Source organism: Asterias rubens, chromosome 5, assembly GCF_902459465.1.
Source record: "Asterias rubens chromosome 5, eAstRub1.3, whole genome shotgun sequence".
NCBI lineage: Eukaryota > Metazoa > Echinodermata > Asteroidea > Forcipulatida > Asteriidae > Asterias > Asterias rubens.
The window spans coordinates 13,450,144-13,463,729 of record NC_047066.1 but is presented as its reverse complement, the minus strand read 5'-3'; the positions used below and the strand labels follow the sequence as shown (position 1 = coordinate 13,463,729).

Genomic DNA, 13,586 nt, shown 5'->3' with positions numbered 1-13,586 from the left:
GAAAGTGTTGGATCCAGCGTTTAGTTTGTTAAATCTAGCATTTAAAACTGTTGATCCAACTCAAAAAGGGTTAATTCAACAATTTAAGTGTTATTTCAACATTTCTCAAAAATAATTTTGGGAATTGTTTGGTCAGCTTTTTAATCGTTAAACTGGCACTTGAATTGTTGACTGAATACTTTAAAATGCTGGATTTAACATATAAAATGCTGGATTCAACACTTTCAAAGTGTAGTCACTCACCGAACTCATGCAAGTGTTGGATTCAACTCTTTAGTGTTTAGACTGTATATAGTGCAAGTACACGTATCTACCCAACAAAATGAGTCTTTATCGATTAACAATCGCGGTGCCAATGATGAGTACAAAGTTTGTGAGTTTGTAAAAACACAAGATCTGCAAAGAGTTACTCAGTATATTTGTATCTGTTGGAAAAATGTCTATGTTTACCCTATACTTATTCTCTATACTGGTATTAAAGGCAGTGGACACTATTGGTAATTGTCAAAGACTAGCCTTCACAGTTTGTGTATCTCAACATGCATAAAATAACAAACCTGTGAAAACTTGAGCTCAATCGGTCTTCGAACTTGCGAGATAATAATGAAAGAAAAAAACACCCTTGACCGACACGAAGTTTGTGCGTTTAGATGGTTGATGTCGAGACCTCAAATTCTAAATCTGAGGTCTCGAACTCGGATTTGTGGTAAATTACTTCTTTCTCGAAAACTACACTTTGATTTGATTAACAAGTTTAAGCTAACTTAATGTTCAACAATTTCAGTAAAATTCCTGTTTTTATATAATGATATTGAAAGAAGTATCTTTTCAAACTTAGTTTTTACGGAGTTTACTCACTTACCATGTTTGTGTATGATAATTATGCAGCATTTTGAATTAATTTAAAAAAGCACTGGTTAAAATTAATTTGAAAAAGCACTGGTTACAATGAAATTGATTTATCTGACTTTAAGACCTGCTTTTTTAAATGACTGTTGTAGTTAGTTAACATGTTTTAAAGATGCTATGTCAGATGTTTGGCCGATTTGACCCAAAAATGTTGATTTAAAATTCAATAGGTATTTTGATGGGGGTCGAGAAAGTTACAAGCTTTCATTTGAGCCATTGCTCGAAAATAAAAAGTCCGCCAATTATTAGTAGCAGTGAAATAAAGTGCTCAAAATTAGTTTCTGTCGGGATCCCGACAATATATCACGTGACCAATTCTTATGTGTTTTATAAGAAACGTTTTAAATTTTTTTCATGGTTCCTGACCATTAAAAGTAAAAGTTTTTTTCATTAGAGCGGGTGATACTCTTTGAAACACCATTCACTCAAAATAATCTATTTTTTAATGTTTGGGGACAAAAATCTGACATAGCATCTTTAACATCTCAGCTACAAACTCTGAGAGGGGGTTTTCAAAGAAAAGGGAAATAATATGCATCGCCCATGGTCATTCTGGGCTCGTTAATGAAGAAACAAACATTGCAGGTAAATCAAGAGCAAATCCTTCTACAAAAGAGATCCATAAAATGTTTACTTCTAGGATATTCATTCATCTAACTGCTCAGACCAAATTTAAAGTCACCTGGAAATGGTATTTTGTCAAAATAAAGTTTTTGTCACTATGTTTTTTGATGAGTGGAATGTGAATAAGCAGTTAACTAAGGTTCTAAAAAATTAGTTCTTATCTTATTTACAAACTTAAGAGTAGGCCCCGACCCGAGAGGGCGCTGTTCGTGGCGTCAATCGAGGCATGATATTTGAAGAGAAAATGTTGCACAGTGCTGAAAAAGATGTCGGACCGGACCACTTAGGCACTATTGCTCTTGTGAGTCTGACCAGCCATGCAGACTGACCCCATCTTTAGTTGTTTTGCTGCATCCGGCAGTAATACACTTGGTCGGCATTGCTGGAAAAATGCAAGAAAACATTTTTTTCGAAACGTACAAACATAATGACTTGGACTTGTATGTACTTTGCACGTGTGTTTACTCTACGCATCAAGGCAAAGTCTGCCTCGATTGATGTCACAAAAGGGGTAGGCGGAGTCAACCCCCCAAACAACTTGAACTATTTTTTAAACATATAAATCATGACAGACAATTACTAAAAAAATTGTTTTATTGTTACTAAACATATACTCTTATGTTTGAAAAAATAAAAATTCTATTTCCAGGTGACTTTAATCTAGAGTTGGGTATTATGACGAATGAATGGAAAAACATCCATTCCCTGCCCTATCAGTGTAGTATGGAAGTCAGTACAAGAATTTTTCAATATAAAATAAATATATTTATTGTTTGATGACTAATGTAAGATTATCTGAGATGACAACTAAGCGTTTGTTTTTTATTGTGAATTTACACCACCTATTTGGAAAGAGGTTGAAGGTTGTTGGAAAGAGTTGTCGCACAAGAGTTTGTAGAGGAAATAACTTTAAGTTTTAAATTCATTCTTTTTGGTCAAAACACTGACAAGCCAGACTTAATACTAAAACCTTTGCATTTTGTTGACAAAGAAGATGATATTTAGAAGGAGGTTTAATCAACAAAGGCCAAATTTGTATTCCCTTGTAAATTTAGTAAAATTTAATTATGAATTAGAAGAAAAAAAAACTGTGACTGGCTCAAATACAATTCATAAGTTTTTCACAAAGTGGAGGTTTAATTTAATTGTTGCTTGATAAGTTTTCTATGTTTTGTCCTCTATTTTTTGTATGTTTGTTGTTGAGTGCAAATTTATGAAGAAAACAAAGTGCTTGCACTTAAAAAAAAAGTGGAGGGTTTCAAAACACTGCTATTCACATGAATGTTGTGAGCCGATTGCAAAATGGCATCCAGCTAAATGGAGCTTTGCTAGTTTTTTCAATAACAAGATGGTTTTAAGCCAAGCCAAGATTGGCAAAATGAAATAATATTGGCTTCAAAATTGGGAAAATCGTGGGTACAAATGCATGCTTTTCTAACGACTTTTTTTGCAACACACAGAGAAACTGTCTATAAGGCCAAGTAAAAAAAGAAACATGTGTAGCGTCCCCCGCCTGCTTACTTTTTACAGGCCACCTCCTTTTTTACTTAATTTTAAAAAAAAATTAATGACTTTTTGTTTTTGTTTTTTGAAAAAAGGGTTATTTTAAACGATCTCAGCTTAAACAATCTGAATGTCGTGACCAAAATGTTTCATTTATGTATTGTGTGTTTGAGTAGAAGAAAAAACTGGCGGCCATCTTGAAATAAAAAATAAAAAGCCCCTCCTCCTTCCTTTTTTTGAGAAACCCGGACGCTATAAAAACATGTTTCTTTTTTTACTCGGCCTAATGAAGAAGAGAGGGCATGTGATACTTTAATTTTATAATTTGTTTCTCTTTTGGCTGTAGAGTTCTGCATCGTGAATGATGAGTCGTTTGAGTTTTGGCAGAGAGTACAGGAACAAGCTCTAGAGAGTTACACCATGAGGGAGGTGTTCAGTATGGACTCTACTGTACGCATTGACGCTATACAGAATCTCAGTGAGTACAATAATGAAGTGTCATACACACTAACAGGAACATTACATAATAGTTTTTTTGCTAACAAAACAGTTGTTGGCAGTGTAAGTACTTTATGTAATCCACCGTATACATAAACTGACAAACCTGTAGAAGTTTGAGATCGATCGTCCACAAGAAAATAGTGAAACACCGATTACACATTTTGCATGACATCGATTTAAAAAAAAATATGAATAAAACTCTGACTGAGCGATAAACTCCAAGCGGGAAATTAGTTTTTATACATGTATTTCTCATCAACAATGACATTTCAGACAGAAATATTTCAAGGGATGTTTTCTAATATCATTAGATTGTGTCAGTTTTATGTAAATCTGTGATCTTGAGGAGTTTTTATCTTACCAATTCTGTTCCTTTAAGTTATCAAGCAATAAACCACATCTGGAGGTGGCAGGTTCACATCCTGTGTGCTTTATGCCTCTCTCTCTTTTAAACACGAGGCCTGAAAGCCATTTCAAGGTGTGGGCTACAATTATTTTTGTCCAGAGGCCGTTGCCACCTACTCCTAGGGCTGAAACAGGGATGCCCCTTTTACAGTCCATACGGATGTAGGCTTGGGTATCATCAGTCCGAAGCCTGGCCGGTAGAGCAGAACCCTAGAGTTATATATAACAACTAGAGGGCGCACGAGTGATGCTTCGTGCACAAACGCCAGGGGACCGCAAGGTGACAAGCCATCATTCTGCACGCGCGTTGAATATGAAATACACGTTTGAATTTTTTGTATTGAACGCTCACGCGATGCTGTTTGTTCAACTTAGAAAATGGCCGCACAAACACATGCTGTGAGATGCCAGTTTTGTCAACTTAGAAAATGGCCGCCTGCGCACATGCCAGAGCGCGTATACAGGCCAGTGCGCCCTCTAGTTCTTATATATAACTCTATGAGCAGAACGCACTACCTTCTCAATTTTATGTAGCATGTGTCACGACCAGGATTCAAACCCAAATCCGGTGCTCTTAACCGCTCGACCATGACACGCTATGCTACGATGATATCTTAATTGTGTATCAAATCTTAATTGTTAAGCAAAGTGTGATGTCACAATACAAATCACTATGGTAATATTGCCAACTCATCTTAAAATAAAGCTTTAGTGCTTTGTGAAATCAAACCTGCTTTTGTATTTGTGTTTATGTGGATGAGTTGTGTAGTCATTTGGCCGTTTTAAGGATAAATGACTACACAACACACACACTCTGCTAGGGTTGAAGCGTCAGGCCACTAGTACATTTTGGGTTTTGCCAAATGTCCTTTTGGTTGGTGAGCAGTTTGCAACAGCACATTCTATTTTCTCATTCCAATTTTCCCTTCTTCAGGCAAATTCCACAGTAACTCCGTCGTGGAAGCACTCCTGGATCTTTGCAATGACCCAGACGAGAACGTACGTGCAGTTGCTGCTCTGTCCCTTGCCCGGGTCGCAGAACCGAGCAATAAGTACGGCATAAAACGCATGATGCATCTACTGAAGGACAAAGACATGCTGGTCAGAGAAGGTGGTTGCCTAGCCCTGGGGCATATCAAGGCATCCGAGGCTGCTTCAGAACTTGTCAACCTCTGGTAAGTTGAGTAGTCGGGTAAACTGGGAGGAGAAGTTTAGGAAGAAAACCCACAAGACTGTTTGTTTGTTTGTTAGTTTGTTTGTTTGTTTGTTTGTTTGTTTGTTTGTTTGTTTAGACGATCTTAATGAGCAGTTAGCTTTGGGGATTCGCACCCATTACCTTGTGATTGCAAGTCATGCAGTCTAACAACTGGACCATGTATGTGGTATGCTTGTGTGCGTGTGGCACCAAAATCTCTTGCCAAACACTTAGGATTCAAACTGCCTCATAGCTATCGGACTAGCTCGGTGTTCTAGTGGTAAGACATCTGCTCTGGCAATGTTAAGGTGAGTTTGAATCCAATCTGAGTAATTTGCCTGTGGATTTTGCCTCTGGAAAGTTCAAAGCGCTTAAAAGCATTTTATTAAAATACACATCGGTGTATATAGATAAAAACCAACAACATTCGTCTTTCTTCTCTTTTGCTTTTCTTAATGTAGGAGAAATGATGCCATCTCTAATGTAAGGGAAGCTGCTCAAATTGCCCTGGAGAAGATCGGCGGTGAAGAGGCTCAGAAGGCAATGCATATCACCAAAGTGCTAAGCGAACCCAGGTCAAAATTCCAGTTGAACCTAGTTAACTGGGGTCAACTGGTTCAACTGGATAGTGATCAAACTCGTCCATTTTCCATATTAACCAACTGGTTTGGACTAGGTTTAACTGTGTTCAACTAGGTTGAAATTATAAACCAGTTGGTCTCTGTCCATTTTCCATATTAAACCAACTGGTTTTAACTGTGTTTAACTAGTTTATCAACTGGTTTCAACTAGTTCCAGTTAAACCCAGTTTAACTAGGTTCAACTGGAATTTCGACCTGGGAAGAGATCAAGAATTTAGCAGAAAAACCATAAGACGAACAAGTTGATACGTCAGTTAGTTGGTAGGGTATTAGAGCTTGTTCGTATGGGGCATGTATGTTTGTGCACATGCTATCTTATAGGTTACTTTTTGCTGTACTTTTTGAACAAATGGATTGCACAAAGCTCCTCGACCGCCATATATGATGATAAACAATGGAAAAGTGCACGCATGTATGCACTGCTCACAACTCACGGCCAGTGCTCATTTCATCAACAATGTTGGTCATATGCAATGATAACTGTTTACCAAACATCTCAAGGTTATGGGTTTTTTCTCTGTGTATGATAATGCCAATGATATGAGACTTATCATAAAATTAAAGTCACCTGGAAATATAATTTTTTTTCTTTCAAACATAAGAGTATATGCTTATGAAAAATAAAACGTTTTTTTTAGTTGTTTGTCACGATTTATACGTTAAAAAAATAGATAAAGGTCGTTTGGGGGCTGACTCCGCCTACCCCTTTTGTGACATCAATCGAGGCATACTTTGCCTGCAATGCGTAGAGTAACCACACGTGCAAAGTACATGTACGGTCCAAGTCGTGAGTTTGTACGTTTCGAAAAAGGTTTTTTATTGCATTTTCCGGTAATGCCCACTGGTGTTACGCTGCTGGATGCAGCAAAACAATTAAAGATGGGTTCAGATTGCATGAGTTTCCTGCAGATCCCAAGTATAGGTGGTTGTGGGCTGCGAAAGTCAGACTCACAAGAGTAATAGACGTCCGGTCCGACGTCTTTTTTAGAGCGCTGTGCATGCAGCGAACACTTTGAGTCGTTGTGCTTTCGGGGGCACACATTTGACATGACGAGACAAGTTATTCTAAAAGATGGCGCCATCCCAACAACTTTATCAGAGTGGGAAATCAAAGAAGCTACCTGAAAGACCTGAAAGAGGAGCATATGCCAAACGTGAAAAATTTGGGCAACTATGAGGACTTGTTTTAGCTTGCGATTCACCGTGCAGGGTAATCCGAGTGGACCGTCCGCACAGCAGCCGTAGTGCGTGCAGTCTGCTCCGTGACCGTAGTTCTGTACGTAGACATAATAACGATCAGGTACCCAGACGTAGTGTACATTGTACGGGGCCAGACTACACATTTTCTCTTCAAATATCGCGCCTCGATTGATGTCACGAATAGCGCCCTCTTGGGTCGGGGCCTACTCTTAAATTTGTAAATAAAATGAGAACTATTTTTTGCGAACCAATTAGTTAATTGTTTATTCACATTCCACTCGGCATAAAAACACATATCTCAGTGACAAAAGGTTTATTTTAAAAAAAATACCACTTCCAGGTGACTTTAAAGTAACCATGCTACAGAGTTGTAGAGAAAGACTTTGAAAATTTCTATTTTAGGTTGAATATATTTAATTATTTATGAATTTATCATAAATATGAATACAAATAAATTATTTAAAAGATCACTGTAAGTGTACAGTTGAATTATCTTGCCCATCTGTGCATGTTTTAGCGAAAAGATTAAAGGTGCTATTAATGCAGACTTTTTCTTGATAAATTTGTGGTGCAAAATTGTAAATGTTGTGCTTTTCTGGTTCCATTTTCTGAGGCAACTCTTCAGGGTACAACTCGACCAAATTGTAACCTTTTAGTCTGATTAGAAAATAGAAATGCCATAAGGGGTAAGATGGGCAACTGGAGTATGGAATAGGCGCCATTTTAGTAAACATTGTCTCCATATACATGCACTCCCATCTGTTAGTATTATCGCATCCAAAGAGTTGATTACTAAAATGGCGTTCATGAGTGCATACTTCACATTTCAGCCTGAGTAGAGTATAGTAGCACATCTTGATTCCACTATTCAATCTTTGGTGTTAAACCACAGCTGGTCAAGTCAGCTTTTTTCAAAGAGATGAAAACGGGCTGAAATAGCACCTCTTTTAGCTCTTAGCTTGCAAGCTTCAAAGTGCAGCTTATCGCCACCACAAGAGGGCGCTTTTTGAGGTTTAAATTTGTATGCGGGTGCTTTTAAATGTCTGAAACATTAATGTGATTGAATAATAATTTTTTTCTTCAGAAATGCATATTTTCCAAGTGAGTGTGCCTTTTTGTGGTAGACCGTAACCCGTTGTAAAGTCTAGTTTTTGTAAAGTATTTTCTACGATCTTCATACTTCATTCAATGTTTCAGACATTTAAAAGCACCCGCATACAAACTTAAGCCTCAAAAAGCGCCCTCTTGTGGTGGGGATAAGCTGCACTTTGAATGGTTCTGCTCCTATGTATAACATTTCTTTGGTAAAAGCTTATACTCCTGTGCAATCTCTCCGATCTTCCAATACATGCATGCAACAGGTTACTAAGAGTAGCAAGTCATGGGGCGATAGGTCTTTTTCCCATGCTGGACCCACACTCTGGAATGACTTGCCTCTACAAATCCGCAATATTTCTAACATCAATACTTTCAAGGTTAAGTTGAAAACTACTTTGTTTAATCTCGCCTATGTGTAACTGGATCTATTTGTCTTATTTTCCTTGCTGTGTGTGGTTCCCCGTCCTGTGCGCCTTGAGCACCTCATTTTGGTGGATTTTTTGCGCCCTATAAATATTCTTTATTATTATTATTATTATTCATTCCGTTTACTTCTTCCATTGAAATTAATTTCTTAGCACCATTTTATGCTATATGCTTTTATCATGGAAATAAACTGCATCAATATTAGTTTTTGTCTGTTGTGTGATTTATATAAGTGGGATTTGTTATGAATTGCAAATCATACCTACGAAGGGTTTAAGCTCTTAACTTTTTCAATGACAAAACCACTAGTTTTTCAAAAAAGAATCTTGCAGGGCAAAAACAGCTTTCACAAACCAACATTCCAAACAGTTTACAGTTTTGACTGGTGCCCCACTTATTTTATCATCCTTATATCAATTAGTTTGAACTAGGGTTCCATATTTAAAAGGATTTCGATTGAAGATTTTTTGTCATTGGAAAGAAGAGAACTAACTTATAAAAGTATCTGTTGGATATAGTTTTGTATATGAATAAATGTGTTCTTTGGGGAGGGGGCGGGTGGTAAAAATGCAATAAAAGGGAGGTTGCAGGAAGTTAGTTGAGTGTACTTTTCCATCCACAAAAGCCTTATGCAGTTTCCCTTTTGATTAAACACATACAAAAAATGTTATTTTTGTAGAAAAGTGGAAATGTTTTTCAAAAAGTTGTCCACATTGAGGGAATTGTGCTGCAACAAAACTTGAGGGAAAGAATTTTCAAACTAAAGTCATCTTTCCTTATATTCTTATTTATTTATTTTTAATCGACTATAAACACATCTGTTCATGGAAGCTCACTTGATATGAAGGAACATGACTTTGTTGTGTTTATTGACCAATTATCCCCCCCCCCCTCTTTTTGAGCCCTGGCTCCTCCTCCTTTTGACCTACAAAAGAAGGGAAGCAGAGAGAACGGCATAACAAAAAAGCACGTGACCCAATCTGCCCATTTTATGTCTAGTACCCTGCGTGTGAAACACCACATTAAACTATGTAGTAGTATGGCTCCAGACTTGTATTGTTAAAAGTTTATTATTTTTTTTACGACGGTAGAGTTGAAGTAGTGCAAATACGACGGAGTTGAAACGATGTTTCTGACGGTAAATTGACGAATTCAAAGGTAAGTAATTACTTTTGTTGGTCTGTTGGTTTGTTGGCGCTGTGAGCAAAGAATAGCCTACTGCATTGACCCAAAGACTTCTCTTCTCTCTGGTTTGCACATCAACAAACATCATGGCGCCGCCGACAATGTTTTTTTGCAAAACATTTCATAAAATCACACCAAATTGAGCTTGAACATTTTTCAGTTGCATGTGCTCTCCACTAACGTCCGTCGATATATCGCAAATACTCAAAAACTCGATATTTTTTTGACATCGAAATCGCCGATGTCACTTTTATAATCATATCGTAATATCGGATTTTCGATATATATCGAAAATTTCGATGTTTTGAAAATTTTGATGTTCCTAAATGATATCGAAAATACCAAAAGAGTGTCCGATTATTTAAAAGAAATCTGTGTTTGAGTATTAGAAAAGCCGTCGTCGTTATGTAGTTTCATCATTTTGAGTTGCCCTATTAAATAAAATACGTTTTACAACCAAGTATGTCTGCATGTTCTTTGTGTTTTCGCCCATCAGCCGCCGGCCCGCCGCAGAAGTTCACGACCCCGCGGCGAGCGCACGGTAAAACCTCAAAAGAAACCGCCGCTGCTGCCCTAGCCTATCGGCTGTTTAAGATGCAACTTCCCATTGTGCATATGTGATCAAAATCAATGCGTCTTCATCACAGCATTATTGACTTTGCAAAATTACCCCGCAAAAACTTCCCCGAATCAACAAGCCAAAACAAAACAAGGAAGAAAACAATCTTACGTTATACAGTAAAATAATCTTTCTATCAATCCAAGGTATCGTTATGGCGTCATTTTGGTCAAATAAAGCCTACACGTTGTGTTGTTTTCGGTAAACAAGCTAACATTTCCGAGGAACTATATGCTTCGCAGACCACGCTGTCGGCGGCTATTGTGTGCGTACCAGCGAAGACTATGCTGTTGTCAGTTTAAGCGTGCACACCAGCGTGTATGGTTATTGCAATTCGGGGGGAAAACCCGTTTGCCCAAGCATGCGCAGACACGTGCAGTCTTTGGTCAAGGCAGTATCGCGTGATGCACTGCGTTATTTCGACAATAGAGGGCGTTCTAGCATTCAATGTTTCTTGCCTTTGTTATAGAATGCAAAGTAAAAAGACTACGAGCCTTTATTGGAGACTATGTGACTGCATGCTGCGTGCGTTGTATATTGTGATCGCTGAGTGGTAGGTCTGTGTTTTGCGGGACTTTCTAGTGATTTTTTTTCGATGATTATTTCAACCATTTTCAACCGTAAAGGTAGTCCGCGCGCCCGTCGTACAACTTGATTGACACTTCTACGTCAATGCATCGGCAACTGACACCTTAATGTCGGCGAGTCACGCAACTCACAAAGGCTCTGTGTCATTTTGAGACGGCCAATCATGGCCAATCACGAATCGAGAATTGTGGTGAGCGTTCACCAATTGGCCAAGCCAGCGGTAGCGGCGATCATACTTTGTTGTAAAACCAGAAATAATCGGGGCGGGACTACGCAATCTGAAATTGTTTGGACTACAAACAAGTTCGGGGAATCAGACAAAAACAGGTTGAAATGTAACCCTATTAAACTGTCAGTCTATGGTATATATATTTCTACCTCCATGAGTATACCAAGTGGTGTTTTTAGGCTTCCATCTTGCGCGCGGGAAATACTTGATATATCGAGTATACTCGATATTAAATTTTTGATATATCGGTTATGGGAAAAAACAGACATCGACGGACGTTACTCTCCACAAGGGGCAATGGTGTGAGTGGTTAGAAACCATGAACTATTTTGGGTTGAACAAAGAAGCATGGACTTGAATCTGCAACCTCCTGATTAACTTGCCAGTGCTCTTCCAACTGAGTGCTGAGCTGGTTAAAGGAACACGTTGCCTTGGATTGGTCGAGTTGGTCTTTGAAAAGCGTTTGAAACCGTTTGTTGTAAAATGCATGGTTAGAAAGATGTTTTAAAAGTAGAATACAATGATCTACACACTTACCTCGAAATTGCGTGGTTTTCCTTTTACTTTATGAACCAACACGGTCGGCCATTTATGGGAGTCAAAAATTTGACTCCCATAAATAGCCGACCATGTTTGTCGACGAGGTAAAAGGAAAGCCACGCAATTTCGACTGATATTTGTTAGGATCATTATACTACTTTAAAAATATATTTCTAATCATATGCATTTTATAACAAACAGTTCCAAACGCTTTTCAAACACCAACTCGACCTGTCCAAGGCAACGTGTTCCTTTAATCCGGAGGTCACAGGGTTCATTTCACGCTCTAGTCAATTCTTCTTTGTTCAACCCCAAATTATTTCAAAATTTTCCAAGTCAGTTTCCCTTGTGCTCTTCAATACTTTATGACTTTTTTTATCGTTCTTTATTGAAAATTACAGCACACCATGGCTGAGGAATCCAGTGAAGAGTCGAGACCCTTGCTCAATGGGGATCAAACAAAAGCAGGTCCCAGTGATGGATCTGCCTTAAAGGGTGTTATGCAACATCAGACACAAACCTACGGCCTGTCAAAATCGACAAGGCGTGGGGCCTGCGGTGCCATATTGCTCTCGGTCATGTTCGAGCGGCTAACTTTCTATGGGATCTCCTCCAACATGGTGCTATTCCTCAATGGGAACCCCTTCAGTTGGAAGGCCTACGATGCAGCGGGCGCCATCTTGCTCTTCCTGGGTATATCGTACGCCTTTTCCGTCGTCGGAGGGCTTATCGCAGACACTTTACTCGGACGCTTTAAAACCATCATGCTTAGTTTTGTCATCTATATCATTGGAAGTATCATACTGGTGATGATCGGCTATGTTTCTCTGGATGATAAAGAAAAATTTGGCAATTATTTTTGCAATGGGACGCGTAGCCAGAACGGCTCCAACTACTGCAGCTGGGCTGTTTATGTTAGCCTCATCACACTCGCCATTGGTTCCGGAGCGGTGAGAGTGAACGTGCCCCCATTTGGAGGTGACCAGGTAAGAATGAAAACAAAAGTGCCATATTGTTGACCCTGCACTGTGTAAAAAAACACTCAGACTGTAGTATTAGGTACACAGGTTTCTTCAGTTTGTCATGTTTGTACAGCAGGTACCCCCGTTTTTGGTACTAATAACCAATGCTCGTAATTGTTGAAACTAACTATCTAACTTAAAACAAACAAAAGACGGCGCTATCACAGTAACCTTTGACGGGGGTGCATGACTGAGAATGCAACCAAACTTCCGTGTACATGTAAACAATCACCCTTTCACGGCTGTGTGGGCAGAGAGTAGGGGGACCGGATGTGGCTTTTACCCAGAACTAATTCACACTGGACATTTCGGCTCGTGCTTAAACTGACCTAGTTTTAACCTGGCAGATATGGGTCGTTTAAACTACCCATTTGAGTCTGGTAAGTTGTTACTGGGAGGGAAACTTCCTGGGTTGTTCGCACTGGGCTTAAAATGGTTAAGTTGAACCCATTTGCTTGTTTATTTTTACCTAAAATAAGTCAAATGCAAACACAGCTTTAGGCTGTGGATTTTTGTGCGCAGGAGAGTATACCAACAAACACTGATTTTCCAAACTTTATTCTTTCTTAATACCCACAAGTATCTCATTCTCACTGCATACAATATCTCAGTTTCACTGCTAACAGTCTCTTATATTAGAGAGATTATTGCAAGTCTACGGATACACGTATACAGATACCTATACGTCGACGCTCTGTGTGTTCACGCGACGTGTATCTGCGACTATCGTATTTTGCACGTACGCGTTAGCTACGGATACAGGAGTAGAATACACGTCACAGAAGAACAAGACTGTTTTGCAGCCTTTTAGCTGTCTTTTTGTTCCGGATCAAAATCATTTCCCATTGAAATTGCTTTAACTGGTATCGTGCTTGATATAATAGAAAATTGTTAGTCATTT

General features: G+C 38.7%; 2 protein-coding genes across 2 annotated transcripts in view; both read left to right on the top strand.

Moving 5' to 3' along the window:
• Nucleotides 1-2,881: 2,881 nt before the first annotated feature.
• On the top strand, nt 2,882-7,817 carry LOC117290192. The gene is made up of 5 exons (XM_033771449.1): nt 2,882-2,906; nt 3,383-3,514; nt 4,877-5,117; nt 5,599-5,712; nt 7,745-7,817. Exons 1-5 carry the CDS (start codon nt 2,882-2,884, stop codon nt 7,815-7,817), a joined length of 585 nt encoding a protein of 194 aa, XP_033627340.1.
• A 1,757-nt stretch (nt 7,818-9,574) lies between these two features.
• LOC117290708 (solute carrier family 15 member 4-like) overlaps nt 9,575-13,586 on the top strand; it is a 35,796-nt gene continuing 31,784 nt past the window's right edge. The window contains exons 1-2 of the mRNA XM_033772240.1: nt 9,575-9,660; nt 12,065-12,649. Coding sequence (XP_033628131.1) covers nt 12,071-12,649 — 579 coding nt within the window. The 5' untranslated portion in view covers nt 9,575-9,660; nt 12,065-12,070. The remainder of the gene's footprint in view (nt 9,661-12,064; nt 12,650-13,586) is intronic.

Coding starts and splice junctions, on each gene's coding strand:
- LOC117290192 (XM_033771449.1), top strand. CDS start 2,882: ATGGTTTTAAGCCAAGCCAAGATTG. Junction 3,515..4,876: donor TGACGCTATACAGAATCTCA/GTGAGTACAATA, acceptor TCCCTTCTTCAG/GCAAATTCCACAGTAACTCC. Junction 5,713..7,744: donor AAAGTGCTAAGCGAACCCAG/GTCAAAATTCCA, acceptor CCCATCTGTTAG/TATTATCGCATCCAAAGAGT.